The 24,454-nt window shown below is 41.5% G+C and overlaps 1 protein-coding gene across 1 annotated transcript in view; it reads right to left on the minus strand.

Moving 5' to 3' along the window:
* LOC117379826 (neurobeachin-like) overlaps window positions 1–24,454 on the minus strand; it is a 398,145-nt gene that overhangs the window by 229,064 nt on the left and 144,627 nt on the right. The window contains 10 exon segments of the mRNA XM_055226208.1: window positions 740–948; window positions 6,691–6,868; window positions 6,962–7,084; window positions 10,361–10,526; window positions 10,614–10,711; window positions 13,447–13,495; window positions 13,942–14,027; window positions 21,850–22,087; window positions 23,614–23,767; window positions 24,197–24,363. Of these exon segments, the coding sequence (XP_055082183.1) occupies window positions 740–948; window positions 6,691–6,868; window positions 6,962–7,084; window positions 10,361–10,526; window positions 10,614–10,711; window positions 13,447–13,495; window positions 13,942–14,027; window positions 21,850–22,087; window positions 23,614–23,767; window positions 24,197–24,363 (1,468 nt within the window).

A 24,454-nucleotide genomic window follows, 5' to 3' on the forward strand; every position in this document is an offset into this window, starting at 1 on the left:
AATCACCTAGAGTTCATAATGGACAGCTGAAATTCTTTGTAGGGATGTCACAATAATCACTATATCCTCTTATCATTCAGTATATGTTAGATGGAATTATATTTATATGGGGTCAATTTATTGTGTGTACATTTTCTTTGCACTACCGGAGAATATGTTTGTTTTTGTTTTTTGTATGTATGAAAAGATTTGAGCTGTGGAAGATTGAATTAATAACTCAATACAGATGCAAACTAACAACTAAAGTGTTTTAATCTGCTGGGGTTTTTTTTTATTATTATTATTATTACAGCTCAGGTTTTTAAAAAATATTGTAGACTTAGAATATTTTCTGGTTTAAATCTGCTCTTGAGTTATTGTGTCAGTGGGATAAATTAATTTCAATCTTATCGTGTATTGTCTATATTTACTTAATAAATAATCATTTGTTATAGTGACAGGCTGACTTCTTTGCCATTTTGATTATATTTTCAAATGATAATATTACATGATACGAAAGTTACTGATGTAAATAAAATATAAAGTAATATAAGGAGACGTCAGCTCCCATTGTTCACCGCAGTTTTCTAACACGGAAGTCATCGGAGTGGTTTATTTTATTTAAGTTGTTTTAGATGAGTAATGTGATTTAAAATGTGCAAATTATAACAATGATCCACGGGTGTCAGAGATTTGAACTGTAGAGCACACAAAAACACAAAACAGCTGGTTTAACAGACCGTAGCTCATTGTGTCTAACTCTAACCTGTGGTGTTGATGATACTCTTGGACACAGAGGAGCCACAGAAGAGATGTGGAGTGTTCACACCAGAAGGCCTGCAGGCAGGGTCAGAAGAGCCAGAGCCAGGCACAGAGCTAGGGTCAGAGCCAGCGTCAGAACCAGAGCCAGGGCCAGAGCCCTGACTGGTGGTGCCATAGGAGGGTCTCTTTACCGGCACCACCACACTCCTGTATAACACACAAGCACATATCTGTATTACAGAAAATGTTACTAAAATTAAAGAAAAACATACACACATACACACACACAAACACCCCGACAGACACATGCACACACACACACACGCACACACACACACACCCCACACACACAGTCCCTCAATCCTCTCCTGTCCTCTGATTGGTTCTGAGCTCAGATGATGCACTGCGCACTGCTACTTCCAGTCCTCAGGGTCATCTGGTTGGGGTTTGGCCTATGGCTGTGTGAGATGTGTGAGGCTGTCTCCTGTGTGTGTGTCTGTGTATGGGTGTGTGGGGGGGTGTGTGTGCATGCGTGTGCGTGCTGTGTGGGTGTGTGTGTGCATGTGTGTGTCTCCGTGTGTGTATGTGTGTGTGTGTCTCTGCAAGCAGCCTGGAGGAGGAGACATAATCCAGGCCTGTGTCATGAGATCAGGTCCACAGCACTGGTCCCATCACCACAACAACAGCACATGTGTAGTTGTGCTCCTCAGTCACGGGTCAGTCATCTATCATTATAGTTATTATTATATAGTTTTAATCATGGCTGCACAACATTATGTTTGTGTGATATTTACATACACTTCAGTTAAACAGACACATGACAACACGCACTGGTCACTGGTCACACTTTGTCAAAAACACCATAGGACTGGCACTGGTATTTCCTACATAATCAGGGAGGCACAGCTCTGATCCTGGTACATCAGTTTATAAGACGGGACATATGAATCCATGTAATAAGACTTTTTACTGGTCGTATTCGGCCCAGAAAGTCTCACAATTTTTGAACTTTTATTTATACAAAATTGTTCTGTCGTTACAGGAGAAATTAATAACAGCTACTGAACACATTTGGATCAGTTTTACTTTTATATTTGTGGATATAAATGCTGTTTTCAGTCAGGTGATATTGGGGATACTTAAATCCATAAAATCAGATACTTAAATCTATAAAATCGGTATTGGTATCAGAATGCTGGATCGGTGCTTCCCTCTACATTATGTACATGATTTTTCTTAAATGTGTTGAGACCAGTGCATGTAAATGAACGTCATGTCCATGTTGATTCTAGTAATGTGCTAATGTGCTAATGTTTCATCTGTCCCACTTTCACAAACATTCATACACCAACGTATTTCCATATGCATTGTACAACAACACAACATTATGTCTACAGCTGTGTAGTTAATTTCAATAAAGATTTGATTTGGGACTTTTTAATAGAGAGGTCACAGTCCCGTCAGTGAAAGACTGTGATTTGAAAAATAATTCAGACTTTGAAGGAAAAAAAAAACTCTTTTTGTGTTAAATGGCAGTAATTAAAGTCACAGTATGTAGCTTTTAGCGAAATAAAAATCACGTATTTCATTTTGGTTTTGCATGGAAAACCTTCCTTACTGTGAGTGACCTCTTATTGGGCTGAAGTAGGGCCTCCTCCTGCTTGTTTTCATGGAAATGTTGTTCCATTGGTTATATTATAGCATATTATAACACAGTATAGCATAAAACAGTGGTCCCCAACCACCGGGCCGCGGACCGGTACCGGTCCGTGGATCAATTGGTACCGGGCTGCGGGCCATCCAAGAAATAATTAATTATTTCTGTTGTATTTATTATCTGAGTCTGAACAATCGTTTATTTTGAAAAATCTTTTATTTTGAAAAATGTCCGGATTCTCTCGGTTATATTTCTGTCACTTGAGCGCCGACAACTTAACCACTTAGCGTTCCGATGGCCCGCGCGCATAATTGCGTAATTTTACGCACTGTTTTGCAGCACTTTTGCTTTTTAAACATGACGAAACGGACAAAACAAAGGAAGTACGCGACCGAGGACACTGTGGATGTTTGTACAAGTTAAACTAGAGGCATCTCGGACCCGGAGCGGTTCATGGAACCGAGTGAAGATCTCATGGTGGAGTCAGGAGCAGAGGACCTTATGTTTTGAAGGACTGGATGCTGTTCCTGATCGGTAAGCGTGGTTTATTCTGCTATTGTGGGTCAAATGTGTATCATGTGTAATCATTAGCATTAGCTAATGCCAATCTGCGCCCCAAAGTGTATAAATGCTCAGCAGACAAACTTACAGTGATTCTGACACCTGTGGGTAAAACTATAGGTCCGCGGTGAAATTTTCAAGCGTTGGCCGGTCCGCGGTGATAAAAAGGTTGGGGACCACTGGCATAAAACATATCTATCTCCATGGAGAATGTTCCATGTTGCATAGACTAGTAGTAACAATACACTGTAAAGAGGAGAAGTGAGTGTGACATCACCCAATCACCCATAGTGTTCTGCTCCAGTCAAATTAAGCTCATCGTGGCTAGTATTTATAGGGGCCAATTGGGAGCCAAGTTCCATATTTGGAATTCCGACTGGGAGTATCATAGCAACCAAAAAGCCAATTTGTAGTGAGATCGTTGAAGGTAATGCCCCTTTTAGCCCGCACCACTGAATTAGCAGGGAGTGGGCGCTGAGCAACACTGTCAGTCCAACTTGTTGCTAACGCTAGTGGAAGTGACTTCGGGGAAAGAAGGCGACTGATTTGCCTTTTATTAATGTTCATATCTTGATTTATGGAAACAATAGCGAAATAATACCAGGATTGTGTAGAGCGGGTTAATACAAACATTTTATGATTTGGAGCCAACTTGTCGATGGAGCCAGAAGTGCGCCCAATGCTACGTCCATTTCTATATACAGTTTATGGTAGTAATTCAACATATATACATACACAATATACACACACACTTTGCAGAGTACTAATACAATTCCTCATTAGTGTATACAGCCATCTGTATCCCCCTAAGTCCACACAGCACTATATACACACACACACAGTATACACACACAACACTGAGTACACACACTCACAACACTGAGTATACACACTCACAACACTGAGTATAAATACACACAACACTGAGTATACACACACACAACACTGAGTACACACACACACGACACTGAGTATACACACTCACTACACTGAGTATACACACACAAGAGAGTATACACACACACAAGACTGAGTATACAGACACACACAACACTGAGTATACATACTCACAACAGAGTATACACACAACACTGAGTACACACACACTCACAACACACTGATTATACACACACACCCCCGCACGCACACAAACACAAACACACACACACACACACAATACTAAGTATATACACATCTGTTCTCCCCCTGTGCTCTCCACACAGCACTGAGCAAACACAGCTCTGGTGTATGATTAAGGCACAGCCCCGGTCCTCAAGAGTCCTCACAAGTTTTCACAAGTCTTCACGAGTCCTCACGAGTCCTCATAAATCCTCTTGAATCCTCAGGGCTCATGTACACACCAGCTTACATAAATTCTTAATAGTCTTAATTGAGTGGTGCAGATAAAGCAGGGATTAATCTGGGCTTGAATATCAATGTGGTGAGGGGCTATGGGGGACCAGAGCTGCAGAAGAAATAGTCCCTTTACAAGTGCTATGGAGAGGAGGGGTATAATCTAACACAGCTGTACTACACAGACAGAGAGCTAATTTAATAAAACACAATTAGTATTTAGGAAGGGTTTTAGAGAGTTGAGAGGAAAAGAGGGAGGGCACCTTATTATGTGGGATTTTATGGATTTGTAACACAGAATACAATTGATTTATGCAATATTAGGGTTATAGATTATAGATAGCAGTCATTTCTAACTGCTAATGATCAGCTGAGATCTTTTTAATGGCGAAGTCTACAGCCAGTCATCAGTAAAAACATGAGGTTTGGAGCAGAAGGAAGAAATTTGCTCTGCTAATGGCACTGTTTAAAAATATGTATTGTTAGTATTTTGCAAAATAGACTTTTTGGAGCTTTCTACCATGTTATAACTTTCTTCCCTTATAACATCCATCCCTGGTCAGAGCTCCACCCACAAGCCTACGTCACCCATGCTCCCACATGATAATTCCCCATATATATACAAAAAAATTATACAAAACAATACATTACAACTTCACAAACCTGATGTGATGTGCAGAAGTTTCATTAGTGGGCATGCTGATTATTATAAAACGTTGTTAATATGTTATTTTGGGTGAATATAGCATTTTCAAAACAATAAGGCAATATGGTGATCTAAATCTGCTATGTGTTACAGTTAATACCCCATAGAAGTAAACTACCCCTTCTTTAATACCCCACAGATGTAAAATACCCCCTCTTTAATACCCTATAGACGTAAAATACCCCCTCTTTAAGGAAACAGCATTGTGATATGGGAACTTCTTATTCATAACAGGACTAAAAGCTCATATAAGTATGTAAGTCTCTCCATTAATCCGCTCTGACACTTTTGCCGTTGATATGACAACAAGGCTAAACATGACAAATGTGCAAACACCTTGAAATAACTACTATTTTTGAATTTCAACCCAATCTCCGGTCCAATAGCTCCCTGACGCTCCCTTGTCCCCTGCACTTTGAGCCTACTCCATTTGCTGTTTTGATGTTGTCAGTCTTGATCAGGACTCGCCCGGATCACAATCTGAGGGGCTGTCTGCGATGCCAGTTCATTCATCGCAGCGAGCAAACAATTAGACACACAAAATCAAAGTGGGAGCAGGAGGCGGACATTTTGTGCGAAAACCATCAAAAAGACTAGGGCGGACGGGGCGTTTGATTGGAGCTGCCAGGTTCCATTAGGGGGTTGAGGGCTGAGGACGACGGGGAGACAGAGTGTGGCGTCTGGGTAATCTGTCATCAACACCCAAGAGACCCCCACCCACAGAGACCCCCGCCACATCCAAGAGTCCCCCACTCACAGAGAACCCCACCTTGTCCAAGAGTCCCCCACTCACAGAGACCCCCTCCATGTCCAAGAGACCCCCACTCACAGAGACCCCCCGCCTCATCTTCCTCACTTACCTTATGCATTCTGAGCATCCTAATTATTCACCACAGTGAGTTTATAAGCACGTTTCACAATTTTCAAATACTAGGGCCAAGTTTTACTATCTAGGTGTCACGATGCCTGTTTTTCCTGTCCTCCTGTGTCCTCTCCCCCTCCCCTACTTGTCTGCCTGGAGCTGGGAGGAGTCCCTGACTCTGAATCCTGCCGTACCTGGAGCGCATCACCGCAATCACCGTCACCTGCTGCCGAGTATTTGAGGGCTCGGCAGAATACACTCGGAGCCAGATCGTCCGCGTGTAAACATGCCTGTTCTCCCGCTTGTTTCTGCTCCTGCCTCTGCGCGCCAGCTCCGGTAAAGTTCACCCTTTGTCTTTGCCTCCTGTCTGGGTTCCCGGCTCGTCTGCCGTCCTCCGCCTTGGCTCTCACCTGTTGGATTATTCCTGCTCGGTCTCTCCTGGTCCTGTTCCTGGTTCCATCTTGTCCCGGTTCTGGCTATCTCTGCTCCCGCTCCGGTTCTGGTCTGTCCTACCTTGTCCCGTCCTGCGCCCGCCCGCTCTGCCTCCTGCACCTTGCCCCCAGTTGTGACTATTACTATTGACTTTGAATCCCACACCTTGTAAATAAAACACTGTAAATCTGTCCCGAGATCTGCATCCTTTGGTCCACACCTACACCCACCGTTACGACACTAGGTAAAGTTAACAATAACTATCATTCTAACAGTGCACTTCCTGATTCTTTATAATTATTCTCATATCAATAGATCATGACAGAAATATGTTCTGTCTTATCTAATGTTATTCCAAAAACACTACTATATTCTCACCTGTCAAATGAGTGGAACTGCATGGGCAACGAAGCTGTAGTCTTTGAAGCATGCTCAGTACAGAACAGAGGCTCTTGTCCTGTGTCCACTTCGTCCACAGGGGACGCCACCAGGCTCCTGAGGATTTCCTTTACACTGGGGCCTCTGACGCTGGAGACAAAGGAGGAGGGGGGGGGGCCTTGAGAGGAGAGGGAGGAGATGGGGGACACGGAGGAGAGGGGGGAGAGGGAGAAAAGAGAGGAGAAGGTGGAGACAGGGGAGAGGAGGTCACATAAAGGCACTGTCCCATTCAGGAGTCTGGGCCCCTGCTCCTCTCTGCTCCCAGGGGCCAAGGGCTGGAGGAGGGGTACGTGATGGGTGGACTGAGAGGATCCAGGCAGCTCCCTCTCACACGCTGTAAAACAACAGTAGTTGTTTCAAACAGGTTAGATGAATAGTGCCAGCGCAAAAAAAAGGTTAATAAAAAAAAACAAAACAAAATATAAATACAAAAAAAAAAAATATATATATATATATATATATATATATATATATATATATATATATATATATATATATATATATATATATATATATATATATATATATATATATATATATATATATATATATATATATAAATGTAAAATGTGAAATATATTGTGTTTGTATTTGTTAGTAATTTAGAAATGTCCAGAATCTGCAAATGTTTAATGCTACAGTTCTCCTCATGAACTCATTAGGTCCAAACAGTTAGACCTAAGGACTGTCACAAACACACTGATCTTCTGACCTGATACTTTCTTCTTCTTTTACTTTTGTCCTACTGTTATGTCCATGACAGAATAAATGGTTGCAATATAACATTATATAATTTATTATTATTATTATTAATATTATTATTGTTGTTGTTGTTGTTATTATTATTATTATTATTATTATTACTATTGATGTTGGTGTTGTTGTTGTTATTATTAGGTCCAAGTTTAGGACAATATCCCGGTGAGGGATTAATTAAAACCGCGCCTGGAGCCAGTTTTCACCATCTGGAGTTGCCGTCTGCACACACTGTCTACAGTCGCTGTCTGCACACACTGTCTGCAGTTGCCATCTGCACACAGTGTCTGTAGTCGCTGTATGCTCACACTGTCTGCAGTTGCCGTCTGCACGCGCTGTCTGCACGCGCTGTCTGCACGCGCTGTCTGCACGCGCTGTCTGCACGCGCTGTCTGCACGCGCTGTCTGCACGCATTGTCTGCACGCGCTGTCTTGAGAAATCCCCTGTTGTGTCGTGACATTTATGAATAGGACAGTGTTGCTCTTTTCTATAGTCCCTTTCTGTGCTCTGGGTTTGGTGGATTGCCTGTCTAATGCGCTCTGACACATGAGGACCAGAATAGCATCTGACTCCACTGGACCAAAAACATGATTCTGCTGCTGTGAAACACAACACATACACTTAAAGGTCCTCCTATGAACCCAAATCTGCATTTTTATTTGTAGAATTGGAAGTTTGCAATAGGACGAATAATTACAGAAGAAGAGGGGGGCAGAGGGGATATATTGAGTATTTAGAGCTAATAACCAAACCAAAAAACTTTGAAGATGTTTTATCAATATTTAAGTTGAGGCATGAGCTCAGCATTTTGTTTTAGTACGTTTAGTATGTATGTATGTTTTAGTAATCCTGTAAGTAATCCTGTAAAAACATGAAATAAATGGTACAAATGGTGTAAAAAAAAGTGTGAGGTGAAATGTGAGTACAGCCAAACTGTGAATATAAAATACAGTTTTGGAATTATATGTAAGTTGATGCAATGTAAAATACAAAATATGCAACAAAAACATTTTAGAAAAAAAACACAAATTTTATGTGTAAAATATATTTTGTTTGTATTTGTTCATAATTTAGAAATGCCCAGAATCCGCAAATGTTTATTGCTAATGTTCTTCTAATTAATGTGTTATGCCCAAACAGTACTGCAATCGAGGGGTCAGAGAATCATTTTTTACAGACTTCAAATGGTTAAAAAATATTGTATGTATATGTATATACATATGTATACATATACGTATACATATACGAATATGTAAATGCAATGTTCTGGTTGTTCCTGTGCAGTGCCGGGGTCTGTCAGTGCTGCAGGTTTGAACAGAAAACGAATGAAACTTTTTTTTTTCAGTTTTAGATCAACATTTGCATCAGCTTAATATTAAAATACAATACTGTAAGTACTCTAAGTGCAGATTGGTAGCCAAGGTTCCAACCCCAGAGTTAGACTTTTTTATAGGTTGGGAGTATAAATTAATGTAGTTTGGACATCAAATCAAAGTAAGATTTTTTAAAAACATCCATCCATCCATCCATTTTCTTCCGGGGGTTGGGTCGCGGGGGCAGCAGTCTAAGCAGGGACTCCCAAACTTCCTTCACCCCAGACACATCCTCCAGCTCCTCCAGTGGGATCCCAAGGCGTTCCCAGGCCAGCCGAGAGACATAGTCCCTCCAGCGTGTCCTGGGTCTTCCCCGGGGCCTCCTCCCGGTGGGACATGCCCAGAACACCTCCCTAGGGAGGCGTCCAGGAGGCATCCTGAGCAGATGCCCGAGCCACCTCAGCTGGCTCCTCTCAACGTGTAGGAGCAGCGGCTCTACTCCGAGCTCCTCCCGTGTGACTGAGCTCCTCACCCTATCCCTAAGAGTGCGCCCAGCCACTCTGCGGAGGAAACCCATTTCGGCCGCTTGTATCCGCGACCTTGTCCTTTTGGTCATTACCCAGAGCTCATGACCATAGGTGAGGGTAGGAACGTAGATTGACCGGTAAATCGAGAGCTTCGCCTTCCGGCTCAGCTCCTTCTTCACCACAAGGGACCGATACAGCGACCGCATCACTGCAGACGCTGCACCGATCCGCCTGTCAATCTCACGCTCCATCCTTCCCTCACTCGTGAACAAGACCCCGAGATACTTGAACTCCTCCACTTGGGGCAGAGACTCACCACCCACCCGGAGAGGGCAAACCACCTTTTTCCGGTCGAGAACCATGGCCTCAGATTTGGAGGAGCTGATTCTCATCCCAGCCGCTTCACACTCGGCTGCAAATCACCACAGTGCCTGCTGCAGGTCCTGGCTTGATGAAGCCATCGAGCCAGGACCTGGACGTTTTCAATATAAAATGTTTAAAAAACATTTTATATTGAAAACGTCAAAGTAGCCACCCTCAAAACATTTAATAGCTCTTTAACTTTTTTTTTTTTGTTCAATTCAATATATCTTGCTTCATATATTTGATGTTTTCTGTTTGTATATAAAATGTAGAAAGTAGTAAAAATTAAGAAAAAAAAATGAATGAGAGGGCGTGTCCAAACTCTTTACTGGTCGTGTATATTTCTATTTTTTGGCACTTATTAATTAAATTTAAAATTGCTGCTGTTTGTTAGCAGATCTTAATGTTATCGTCTTTTATAAGTAGTAAAAAAAATAAAAAATAAAAATAAAATAAAACATTGAATGCGAGTGTCCAAACTTTTGCCGGATCGTGAATAACTGTCAGATGTGGCATGGAGCGAAATCATGATAGAAAAATATGACAAGTGAGAAGATGCCGAGGTAAACAATACAAAGTCTAAATAATAATAATAATAATAATATTGAAAACATAAACATATCAGGGGACTATTTCGTGAATTAGGTCCACCTGAGTTAGCGTGAGACTTGACTTCCTGTCTGCTGAGCCCCAGTTGGCTGCTGTTCCTGTCCGTTTCTCGTCGCGGCTCCAGGATTTCCCGGTACTTGGACACCATGAGGACAGACAGGAAGTAGACCACAGCCAGGGCCAAGAATTGGGCCTGTTTACTGTCGTCCTACAGGAGAAGACCAGGGAGAGGTGACGAAGAGGAGGGGATGGAGAGGCTGAGGAGGCTGGTGGTTCTGCTGTTGTGGACACTTACTACGTCTCTGAAGACCACAGCCCGAAGGCGGTTTATGTCCTCGTCCTGCAGGAGGCACTCTGAGTCCCAGAGAGGAGATGTGTGACCAGGGAGAGCCTCTGAAGAAACCTGGAGATGAAATAGACACAGGACTAGCATCATCATTCAAAATAATATTACACAAGTAGAAGTACCAAGTAGTGGTGCAAGAAATGACTCAAGTAAGAGTAAGAAAGTAGTGGGAAGCTCAACTTTTACTCAAGTGAGAGTACTGTTACTTCAATATAAATTGTACTCAAGGAGGAGTAAAAGTATGCTGAAAAGTACTCTGAAAACTACAATTTCTTTAAAAAGTTACTCAAGTAAATGTAACTGAGCCCTACACACCTTTGGTCACATTAAAATAATACATTATTTGAATGAGTAAAAAAAAAGTGCATTTATTTAACCTCCTCATGAAACAGAAATGAGCATATGAGTCGGTTTGGTGGGAGAGTATCTGTGGTAAATATTCACCATAGTTTGAGGTCAGTGTCAGTTTGTGAAGAAAAGTTCACAAAAGTTGAAAATACAGGAAGTAGAGTTCTACAAAGGAATCCTCTACCTTTGTTTTCAATTCATAAAATTCAACACAAAATTAGTACATTTTACACACATTTTTCTAGTTTGGCCTTGGTTATGTTAAAACATTTAAACAAATCTGTGTTTTAAATGAGTTCATTGGAACCAGAGTGGACTTGGCGAAATGGGCAGCACTGTTGAGCTCCATTGCACATTAAAGTGGAACTGAACTCCGCCCACAACCACATTTCAAATAGAGCTTCTAAACTGGGCAGGATCTGGAGGACTAAAGGGGAGAATGAGGGAGACGGGGGCAGGGTCTAGGGTACTAAAGGGGAGAGTGAGGGAGGAGGAAGGGCAGAGTCTCGAAGACTAAAGGGATTGGCCTTGTGTGATGTCACATAGTACCTGAAATTGGCAGTGGCCACTGGAGCAAGGACAAGCTCATTTTTAATACATTTTTTAGCACAAAGCTGTAAATATACGCTCGAAAAAAGGACTTGGAACAGTAGACAGTGATCATTGCTGTTTTTCTACACAGTAGCATTGGATTCCAGAATGAGCAGAAGGCTCACATGGATTAAGTCCAGAGGCGGACTAACTATCTGCTCTCCCTGCAGAGAGCACGAGGTGCTGTTGAAGATGGGCTTAGAAGGCTCTCCACCCTTACCCCAATGACCACTGACATGTGAGAGACGCTCAGACATGCACAGCCTCTGTGCAGACAGCCACCCCGGAGAGGGATGGGGTCCAGCTTCAGGGCAGACAGCCGCACTCCAGTGGAGCTGAGGACAGTGCCCCCATGGAGCCCTCAGAACAGCCCAAGTCCCCCTGGTCCAGAACAGACTCCACCCCGGCAAGGGATGGGCTCCAGCCTCAGAGCGGACAGTCGCACCCCAGAGGAGCTCTGGAGGGCATCTCGCCTTCCCACTCTGATTACAAAAGGAAAAAGTGCGTTCACTGTTTTTAAAAAGGTTCAGTATCCTTAATTCTTTTGTAAAATCTAAGTTTGTTTTTCTAATGTCTGTGTGTCACTGAATCCACCCAGCAACGCCAAAGAGACCGGAAGCTCAAATTAAAATGTAAATTGGTGTTTTTACTAAAGTTCAGTATTCTTCATTTCTTTAGTAAAGCACAGATCTTGTTGTACTCACACGTATTTGCTTCCACAGATTAAATAGTGGCTGGTCAGATGCTGCACACAGCCAAACACCAAATAGAGGACCTGGTGGAGTTAATGCAGAGAATCGAATGCCCTGATACTGTGCCCGTGGAGTTCCCTGCCCCAGGAATTCAGGCAGGAGCCTGGCAGGTGATATGTTCATTATATCCCTGATAAAGTTTTTGGCGCTCCAGCTCCCACTGCCCCAAGAGCCCACCCAGGGCCCGCAGAAGTAGAATGGAGTTATATATGTTATGCAGCAAGAGGACCAAGCATTTGGTTTAAAGCCCCTCCCAAGAATTGGGATGACCCATGAACAAACTTTAATTTAGTCCAATGTTAAACCAGTGGAGATTTCCATCCATTTCTTTCGCTTGTTTGGGGCCTGGTCGTGGGAGCAGCACCTGTGGACTCAGCTTCTTCTTCTCCACAATACTCAATACAGCGACTGCATCACTGCAGACACTGCATCAAACCACCTGTCAATCAAAGGACACCGGACCATACTTCTGGAGCATCCCCCAAAGGGCCCTGGACCAGTGGAGATTTGAAGATGCTGAATACTACATAATAATAATAATAGTAATATTCAAAATAATTCCGCTATAAAATGATAAATGTATGTACCAGTAGTGACCATGCAGTTCAGTGGGCTGCTCTTTCTAACATGGTAAATGGTAAAAAATATAAAATCCGTAATCTGGACAAAAAGTTGTAGTAGTGAAGACGTTTCGCTGCTCAGCCAAGCCGCTTCTTCAGTTCTGGTCAGATAAGCTAAAAATGTAAAGTACTGAATGAGTCAGGGTTATGCAGGTCATGGAGTCCTGGAGTCTGTGAAGTACACTTAACTGTAAAACTCGGGATGTGAGTCAATGTACTGAAGTATTTTCACTGACAATAACAATAAAGCTTCTTCTGATTCAAATCTATTTTGTATGTTTTTTTATATGTGTTAGTGAAGAGGAGACATGACACAGTCCCAGTAGTTCTGTAGTGTGGCATTCATAAGTCAAGCTCACTTTGTTTACTGTTGGGTCTTTAAAGAGGGGGTATTATGCAAAATCACCTTTTTTTTTTTTTTTTTTTAGCTTTCTATCATGTTATAATGTTGTTCCCTCATCAAAAACATGCCTGAAGAGGTTTTAGATGTCATCCATGCATGTTTAACTATTTTAGTGATCTCTCCTGGGCCCTATTCGAGCCCTCCTTATGGTTAACAGTATGAGCCTGTACAAGGCTCCGCCCACAAGCTTACCTGTCATCCATGCTCCCATATCACGATTTTCCATAAATATACAAAAACATGATAGGAAACTGTACACAGCAACTTGACAAACCTGATGTGATGTGCAGCAGTTTCATTAGTGGGATGCACACTGATTGTGTTGTGAAAAGTGAAACTTGGGCGAATATAGCATTTTCAAAACAATAAAAGGTAACATGGTGCTCTAAATATGTTATGTGTTACAGTTAATACCCCATAGAAGTAAAATACCCCCTCTTTAATGTCCCCATGGAAGTCAAATACCCTCTCTTTAGATCTAATATTGCTCATTAGATGTGTAGTCTAACCTGTTGTATGCTCCGTATATGTCTATGATTCTCAGCTCTCGAGTTAGCACACACCTGGCTGGAGTTTAGTGCTGCGTCCTGGGTGCTGGGGGGTGGAACCTGGCTGCGGTTCACACACTTCCTCACGGCCACACAGCAAACTGAGCACAAAAACACACAGCAAACTGAGCACACAAAAACACACAGCAAACTGAGCACACAAAAACACACAGCAAACTGAGCACACAAAAACCCACAGCAAACTGAACACACAAACACGCAGCAAACTGAACAAACAGAAACTGAACACACAAAAACACACAAGAAACTGAGCACACAAAAACGCACAGCAAACAATAAAACATTTGTCTTGAAATATGAAACATTACAAAATGCTGAAATTTCAAACTCGATTTAGGCACCAACGAATTGACTTAATACTGTTCTTCGTTCTTTAGACAACAGAATGTGATTTTCCACATTAAATGGTAGTACTTTCTTTTATATTCCCATGTGGCCTTGTATCTGTATAATCCCTCAGTCGGCCAGGTAAGTTCCATAGTGTTCACGTACCTTGCAAAAGTGTTTAACCCATTAACTGTATAAAGAAGTGGACTAAGTGAGTGTGGCATCACCCATAGCATTTGGCTCCAGTCAAATGAAGCTATTCGAGGCTAACAGTTATAGGGGCAAATTTGGAGCCGAGTTCCATATTTGGAATTCAGATTTGGAGCCAGGCTGTTGAAGGTAATGCGTCTTCCCATCCACTCCACTGGTTTATCAGGGAGCGGGCCCTTAGTTACACTCCCTGCTAAACCAGTGGAGTGGTTAGTCAATCAACCCTGTTGCTAACCTCGGGGAAAGAAGGCGCCTCATTGGTCTGTTATTAATGTTCATATCTTGATTTACTGAACAAACAGGAAACTGAACACACAAAAACAATAGTGGAATGAAGATGCCAGGATCATGTAAAGCGGGTTAAGGAAAATTTTAAGACCAAAATGATGAGCCTGACAGCAGCAGTCACAGAGAGAGGGGCCATAGTTTTCTAATGTAAAGTGAATTGGAGTTGATGAAGCCGGAAGCGCGCACTTGATCACTTCCTATTCCTATTTTCCTACGTGACAGCTAGCAGGTTAGCTACTTCACTTATATATACAGTGTATCCATGCATTTGTCTCCAGTAGGTTAGACTACTGTAACGACCTGTTCACTGGCCTCTCCAAAGGAGCGTTAAGACAGCTGCAGTACATCCAGCATGGTGCTGCTCGGGTCCTGACTAGAACAGTAAGTTCTTTGCTCATGTCTCTGCACTGGCTTCCTGTAGCTCAAAGAATAGACTTTACAGCAGCTTGGTTTGTGTATAAGTCTCTCCATGGCCTAGCACCAAAGTACATCTCCGACATGTTAGTGCCATATGAACCATCTCACACTCTGAGGACTTCAGGGACCAGTCTCCTGCTGCTGCCCAGAGTCAGGACTAAACATGGGGAATCAACGTTTCAGTTTTATGTGACTAAAACCTCAAGAAATCTTCCTGAAGATGTCAGACAGGCCTGAAATTTGACAATATTTAAATCCAGGCTCAAAACAGTTCTGTTAAGATGCGCATATGACTGAAAGGTTTTTATTGTGCACTCTTCTGTTTTAATGTAAATTTTATGATGATTATTTGTGATTATTTATGTTTTGATTTGTGTGATTTTAATGTCCTTCTTATTTTGTAAAGCACTTTGAATTACTTTGTGTATGAATTGTGCTATACAAATAAACTTGCCTTGCCATATGGTTTAACCTCAAACTATATCAAATATGTAAATAAGTAATAATCTTGCATAACATAGAATTATCAGTGTGTATATCTCGCTAACTACTGTCACCGCTAATACTAGCTAGCCTAGCCTCCCTCGTACATTTTCTGTCACAGCAAAAGAAAAAAATTAAATCTGTCAACTGACAAAACGTTGTAGGAGTGAAGACTTTTCGCTGCTCATCCAAGCCGCTTCCTCAGTTCTGGTCAGATTACTGGTGGACACAACCTTATATCTATCTGAAGGGAGGAGCTAGCTACACTGAAACTAAAAACAGGTTGTAGGCTAAGTCTATTGTGCTACCCCAAGTGTGCACTGTGCCTGAGTCCTACTTAGCATAGTCATTCAATCCCCTAATAAGTGATTTCACACCTATTAGCATGCTGACTAGCCCTATTGTTTTCTTTGTTTGCTTTTGGGTCTGAGCATGGAGTTGTATATGGGGGATAGATGATGGCTAAGGCCCCCATTCCTGTTCAAAGATGGATTGTTGTTCCTAACAAAAACTGCCTCGTTAACTCCCCTTTCAAACCATTTTTGGCTAAGACCTGTACCTCAGTATCTTCAAAGGAGTGGTTAGCGTCTTTGAGATGAAGATGTACGGCAATGTCCCCAGGAGCTCTCGTAACGGTATTGGTACATTCTCCTATGGAGTGGCTGTTTAGTTTCTGCTCACTGCAGTCTTGACTACACAGAATGGAATAGACCACACTGCTTTGTTTATGGGTCAGGGTTTTGTCCTTGAAACTGTTTCTATCTTAAAGTGTTTGTAGGTTTGAAATAGACTGGAATTTCATACTGTCTAAACTTCTCTGAAGCTTTTCAGACACACCAGCTGTGTAAGGAATGTTTACACCCTTCCGTCTAAGTTCAGATTCCCTGTTGTCCTGTTTTATAGCTCTCTTACATTTATTGAAGGGCCATTTTGGATATCCACAAGCCTAGAGGGCTTTCTCCACCTGTTGTTCCTCCTTCACTTTTCTCCCCTGTGTTTGTGGGAACCACTTGAGCTCTATGTTGAAGCGTATGGATAACTCAGAGTTTGTGCAGCAATGGATGGTGTGAATTAAATAGCAGGTATTGGTCACTGTGTGTGGGTTTACTGAAGACTTCTACCTAGAGTCCCCAGTCCTCTCCTATAGTTACTGCACAATCTAAGAAGGCCAATTTGTTCTCCTTGGCCTCTTCCCATGTGATGTTTGGATCCACAGCATTAATATGTTCAGTAGAGGGTTCCAGATGTTGAGTTTTGATTTTAGTCCAGTTGTCATCCACGTATCGTTACCAATGCGTGGGTGAAGTGTCTGGAAATGAGGCCAATGCATCTTATTCAAATTGTTCCATATATTAATTAGCCATAATAGGTCTAGTCTTCAGATGTTTGGCCTCAGTGTATGTGATGGAGTCTGATACAATGGGTCACAACGTCTTCACTCCTACAACATTTTGTCTAGTTGACAGATTTTATCATTTTCTTTTGCTATCAGACCTGGATGACTAAGGGATTACACAGATACTTTCTGTGAGTTATAACCACAGATTCATGTTTATGGGTTAGCTTTCTTTATGTGAGATTTGTTGTCACTAAAAATTGAAAACAATTCATATGTTTATATTTTCTATCAGCTGATGAACCTGGAAGTAACGTCACACTTAACTCTATAGAGTGACATGAATCATAAGAACCGCTGTTAAAAGTGTCTGAACCTCAGTGGGATGTTGCTGCTCACATAAACTCTAACTCTAACGCAACAACCCTGACAAGTATTAGCATGTAAATTACCAAGCACATTAAAAGATCTGAGACCAAACATAAACAAATGCAATGAAAGCAAACTGCATTATTTCTCCAGTCAGTATTGATATACAGTGGCGTGCAAAATTCCCCTGGAAATTTTTCAAATTTTGTCAAGTCAAAACCACAAATTTAAATATTTTTTTATTTGTATTTTATGTGAATAAGTAACAAAAATGGTAAATAAGTGTGAAGTAGAAAGAAAATTATACATAATTTCCAGATAAAAAAAAAAAAAATACAAAACTGAAAAGTGCAGCGTGCAAAAGTATTCAATACTTTGTGGAACGGGAAGTCAATACTTTGTGGAACTGCCTTTTGCTGCAATTACAGCTGCAAGTCTTTTGGGATATGTCTCCACCAGCTTTGCACACCTACGGACTGAAATTTTTGCCCATTCCTCCTGGCAAAACAGTTCAAGCTCTGTCAGATTTGATGGAGACCGTTTGTGAACTTGTCTTAACCAGCGGGGCGTAGGGACCAAAGGTGCGAGACTCACGAAATTTTAACAATGTTTTTATTCACAATAAGTGTTCATAGAAACCACAGTTCATTAATCCACTAGGCCGGGGAACAAGGGTGCTTCATAGCATAGTGTCCGAAATAACATAGTTCATAAATCCAGAGAAGCTGGGGAGCGTGGGTGCGGGTCCGTGAGCACGGAGAGACACAGGTGCACGACAAGGTAAGACACAAGACCATACCAGGGCGGAGTCCGGAGCTGGTTCTCAGGCGGAGATCTGGAGCAGAGCAAAAAGGTTCCAATAAGACAAGAGTGTACAACAAAGGATCAAAGTACTAAGCCATGAGCATAATCACGTGAAACACGCGGACGTTCCGGCGCCGAGTGTCTGGTCCTGACTCCTTTTATCCACGGCGGGTGGTGTTGATTGCGTTGATGGAAAGCAGGTGTGTGCAGGAGGAGTCAGGACTCCGCCCAGCTCCGGAGACAGGCAGGTGAGGGAGGGGGGAGCGAGAACACAAGGACAGCAAAACAGGGATCACGACAGAACTGCAGTTTTCAGGTCTTGCCACAGATTCTCAGTTGGATTTAGGTCCAGACTTTGACTGGGCCATTCTAACACATGAATATGTTTTGCTTTAAATCATTCCATTGTTGCTTTGGCTTTATGATTAGGATCATTGTCCTGCTGGAAGGTAAACCTCCGCCCCAGTCTCAAGTCTTTTACAGAATCCAACAGGTTTTCATTCAAGATTGCCCTGTATTTAGCCCCATCCATCTTCCCATCAACTCAGTTTCCCTGTTACAGCTGCAGAAAAGCCCCCCCACAGCATGATGCTGCCACCACCGTGTTTGACTGTGGAGATGGTGTGTTCAGAGTGATGTGCAGTGTTAGTTTTCCTCGAAATGTAGCGTTTTTTCTTTTTAGGCCAAAAAGTTTGATTTTGGTCTGTGAGATTAATGTTACTTATATATACTTCATATTACGAATATTGTGCCATTACTTGTTTTGCCTCCTGTGAGCTCCACTGTGGTATGTTTGCTATAAGAACTTTGAATTGTTATGTGTATGTCTGAACTCAGAGAACCAGCTAAGTATACATGCTATGTTTGCGCTGACCTGATGTAAACCAAAGGGACCTGTTTATGTCGGGACATACTGAGTTAATCATTAAGAGGATGTTACATGTTATACCAGTATAAGAGCTCACGTAGGAGAGGTGATCTTTGGGAGATTGTATTGAATCAGTGTGAATTACTGTCTGTGCCGGAATAAACATCTGGATTGGATTATACACGCGCCTTCTGGATTTTATTCTTAGGTGTTCCACCAGGTAAAAGCTGACAGGTCCCATCAGACCAGAGCAACTGCCACATGTTTGCTGTGTCCTCCAAATGACTTCTAGCGAACTCTAAACGAGACTTCTTATGGATGGTTTCCAACAATGGCTTTCTTCTTGCCACTCTTCCATGATGACCAGATTTGTGTAGTGCATGACTAATAGTCCTGTGAACAGATTCCCCCACCTGAGCTGTAGATCTCTGCAGCTCTTCCAGAGTCAGCATGGGCCTCCTGGATGCATCTCTGATGAATGCTCTTCTTGTTCATTCTTTAAGTTTTGGTGGACGGCCATGTCTAGGTAGGTTTGCAGTTGTGCCATACTCTTTCCATTTCCAGATGATGGATTGAACAGTGCTCCTTGAGATGTTCAACACTTGGGAAATCTTTTTAGATCCAAGCCCTGCTTTAAACTTCACCACAACTTTTTCTCTGACCTGTCTGGTGTGCTCCTTTGACTTCATTTTGTTGTTTGCTCCCCAACACTCTCTTAACAAACTTTTGTGGCCTTCACAGCACAGCTGCATTTGCACAAGATTACACACAGATGGACTCTTTTTAGTCATTAGGTCAACGTTCAATCTTTCCAAAATCATCAGGCAACTTCTAAAAGCAATTGTTTGCATTCAAGAAAAAGGGAGCTGAATACTTTTACACGCTGCACTTTTAAGTTTTTTATTTAAAAAAAAATTGGAAATCTTGTAAAATATTTCCTTCCACTTCACACTTGTGTGCCATTTTTTGTTGCTCATTCACATAAAATGTGTAATGTGACAATATGTGAAAAAGTTCCAGGGCGATGAATACTTTTGCAAGCCACTGTACAGATAGATCCACTATCATATAATTCATATAATGCACTTTTACTGAGAGTCCCTGGAGGAACCAGTGCCAGAATAATGTTCTACTTTGAACACCATGATAAAGAACTCTGTTAATATACTCTATATAAATGTATGAAGCACCTTGAAATGATAAGTGTTTGAACAATGCCTGAGCAGAGCAGTGTCAGGTTCCCCCCAACCTCTGGAGGGCCCTGTAGGGTCTAGTTATTTGGACTACAGATATATGGGCTACTATTGTTATTGTGTTTGTCCTCTGTCTGTTTTAAATGTTCTATGTGCAGATATATAAAGACTGATTGATTCTACATGTGAAGTCATTTCCACTTACAATATTCTACTTAATACACAAATCTTAATCAGAACCAAAATAAGCTACTTTTCTCTTATATGTTTAGCCTTTAAATATTGTACTAGTGTTGTCACAATACTAACATTTTGATACTAAGGAAAAGACTTAAGAAGGAAAAGACATGATGAGTAATGAGTCCAATACCACGATGATAATAAAAACACTTTCTTTAGACAATAGAATGTGATTTTCCACATTAAATGGTAGTACTTTATTTAATATTCCGATGTGGCCTTATATCTGTGTAATCCCTCAGTGGTCCAGGTAGGTTCCATAGTGGTCCATGGGCGTATACTAGTCTATGTGGTCTTATACTTCTGTAACTAACACTACATAAGCGACCTCAGGAAAAAAGGCGCCTGATTTGTCTGTTATTAATATTCATATCTTGAGTTACAGACAAAATAGCAAAATGACATCAGGATCATGTAAAGCAGGTTAATATGAACATTTTAAGACCAAAATGACGAGCCTGACAACAGCAGTTACAGAGAGAAGGGCCACAGATTTTCAATGTAAAGTGAATTAGTCAATGGAGCCAGAAGTGGGCCCATGATCACTTCCTATTTGGAACACGGAGGATAAGTTAGCTATGTGCATTTATATATACAGGATATGGATTACACAGAAGTATGAAATAACATGTAATCTTTACCAGGGAAAACGTACAAGGGAAAGGGTCCCCCACCTGCTTGTCTCCATGGAGATCTTGATTTGTCCAGAATACTCCATGGAGACTTGTGTATCCAAGCAGGTTAGGCCACCAGCCCTAGTAGCACGTCAATTTAAAAAAATATATATATTTTTGAACAATAAAAAGACCTGTAATTGAGTGAGGCAAAACAGATATGAATAACATCTCCATGGAGACAAGAAAAGAGCACGACCTATAAAATGCTGATAAATCAGTTTGAAAATTCTTTTGTAAATGACTCACATGAAAGTAATAAAAATGTGACACAGACCAGACCCTCCAAATGACCTAACCCGGCCCACAGCCCGACTTCAAATATTCAGATATTTTCTCTTCTTTATTGGTTTTATCAGTCCTGGTTTTGTCCTGGCCATTTTAATGCAGTGTTGGTGAATCCTTATGCATTTTATTTTCATAGAAATCTTATCGAGCAGTTGTTGTTATTATGGATGTGTATGGGTTTATTAAATGAAATTATAAACATCTTTAGGTGCAGACTGGGCAGTGCTGCTGTTTTCATGTGAACGCCTATATGTCGAAAGAGCAAATTGACCAAACACAAAAGAATGAAAAATTGTTTTACCTTTGATGTCTGGCTGTAATCTCGTTTGAAAGTTTGGTCTGTGTGTAGGGGTGTGTGTGTGTGTGTGTGTGTGTGGGGGGGGGGGGTATGTGTGTCCTCCTCACCCAGCCTGAGGCACTGTCGCAGCAGTCCTCCAGGAGCCATGTTCTTCTCCGCCTCCATCTCACTGAAGTTAAGGGAGCTGGAAAAGACCAGGACGTCCACCACAACCAGGAGACGAGACAGCAGGGACAGAGCCACATGTGGCAACAAACCCTGAGGAGGCTCCAGGCCCTGAGGAGGCTCCAGGCCCTGAGGAGGTTCCAGGCCCTGAGCAGGCTCCAGGCTCTGCTCTGACCGAGACTATGATGGAAAGAGCAACAAGGGACAAAAAGAGACAGTTCAGAGGACATCAGCACAAACACTGTGCTTGTGTGTTCTATATCCACACCCGTGGATCATTATGTTTGCACATTCTTTTAAAACGACTTAATAAAAGAAACGAGTCTGCTGTGGTGCCCAATGGAAGCTGACATCACCGTAAACATCATCACAACAAAGCGCCGCATGCTGTTGGTGCCCCCTACGGATAGCTAAACATCACACTAGCGAGCAGCCCATTTTTTTTTTCATTTGTACCAAAATGACTACGCAACGTTGTTGAATCCTACGAGTATCACCGATTAAGAAAATAAAACTAGAAAAACTGTTTACATCTAATTAGAAAGCATTTTATTGTCTGTTTAGCAGGAAGTGACCATTAGCATGCTAGTTGTTAGCTTTACCAACATGACAAAACTCATCTCTGAATGTTGTGAAAAGTGTTATAATTAGGATGTTCTGAATGCATAAGGTAAGTGAGGAATAACCATTATAAAGTGTTTAAAATGAATTACTGTATTTTCCGGACTTTACATTTTTAAGTGATTTGAAAACTAGAGCCAGGACGTCATCACACTCGGAAAGGTGTTCTTAATGGACCTACCTGGTAACACATGAATGAATTAAAGAATAATAAATAAATATATAAAGGACTTGTTTCCTGAATGTGTTTGCTAATTATGGGATGTATAATGTAAAAACAACAGTAGCCCTAGTATAGTATCTGACTGTTTGAAAAGGTGAATCCAAAGAAAAAGCAAACAGAATCTAAAATGGAAGAGACCAGAATGCTCAAAGTTAATAATACAGCTTTTAGCACAATCTTAAAGGTGCACTGTGTAACTTTTCTGGAGGAGGGTCTGTCATATGGTTGTCTTCATGAAGATCTTATTGTTGTGCCTGGAATGTTCCACAATGTGTTATTAAACTTATCTATCTCCATGTAGACAAAATTAGACCAAGTTAGAGGTCAGATCTGTGGAGAGAAGACCTTGCTTACAGAAGGAATGGATGTTTTTCAATATATTTTCAAGCAATAAAAACACTTGCAACTGAATAAATGTAAGAAAGTTAAATTTAATGCCACAGTTGTGAACATTTCAGGCGAAGCAATAACATCTCCATGGAGACAGACACACTAAATGTAGAATTCATTCATTCAAAATTAGTCATGGGGACAGAAAAACCTTTGGAATCTAAAGGTGATTTGCAAAAGTGAGGAAAAATATTCAAATATGCAGCAATAAATTTAGGGTGCGCTCATACACACTAGAGTATGTACTAAAGTACTCTAGTACTATACTAGTATTAAGACTATACAAGGAACTTATCCTGGACTAGAACAGAACCATACCAAGTCTACGTCAGGACTAGACATTCCCCAAACCAGTCAAGGTGGCATAAAACTGATTCAGTGAAGCATCTCTCATCTTGGTGTAGTGATGTAGATCTTGTAGTAAGAGTGTGGGGCCACTAGATGTTGCCATTGCAGTACACAGACTTACAACAGCAGGAGTAGCAGCAGCAGAGAGCAGAGGTAGGATCCCTCCACAGCATGTGATCAGGTTGTCCACCAGCTGACAGAGCACGTGCATCGTGTTATGTACAAAGATGAGGTTCTCACTGCTGTTCACAAACTCTATCACCGATTTCGACGAATGACTAAAGACAACAAGGAAAAAAAATATGTAAAACACAAGTCCTATGAGGGTCCTGTTTCTGAATACTGTGTGCAGTAAATCAGCATTCTACAGATACAGAGAAGTTTAAAAAGGGGCTATTTTACTTCTATGGTATCTTAAAGAGGGAGTATTTTACTTCTATAGGGTGTTAACTGTAACACCCTATTTCCTTTTATTGTTTTGAAAATCCTATATTCGCCCAAAACAGCGTATTAACAAGTTTCTCTTTCGGTATATTTTTGATGAGGGAATAACGTTATAACATGGGAGAAAGCTCCTAAAAAATAAATTTTGCAGACTACCCCCTCTTTAAATAGTCCAAAAAAAACGAAATTATTTCAATGCTGCTTTTAATTCATACTTTTGATTATTTTAATGAGATTTTGTCACTGTTCTAAGTCTTTCATACCTCCTCCAGGCACACACGTCCCTCTCCAGTGCACACAGCAGGTCTGTCAGCAGTCTCTGGTGCAGGGGGGACCAGGTGAATTCTGGAATACGGAACATGGCGGTGCGAGGTCCCGGGCTGAACTCGCACCTCTGCTCCTCGGTCATGTATGTTCCCTAAAAACCAAGCTACGTGTGAGTTTCTCCCTTTGATGGGCTACTCTGATGGTTGTACAGAGTCTGGAGAAAAATCAAATCCAATAATACTTAAGCTAAGGTT

This window comes from Periophthalmus magnuspinnatus, chromosome 13 (assembly GCF_009829125.3).
Source record: "Periophthalmus magnuspinnatus isolate fPerMag1 chromosome 13, fPerMag1.2.pri, whole genome shotgun sequence".
Classification (NCBI taxonomy): Eukaryota; Metazoa; Chordata; class Actinopteri; order Gobiiformes; family Gobiidae; genus Periophthalmus; species Periophthalmus magnuspinnatus.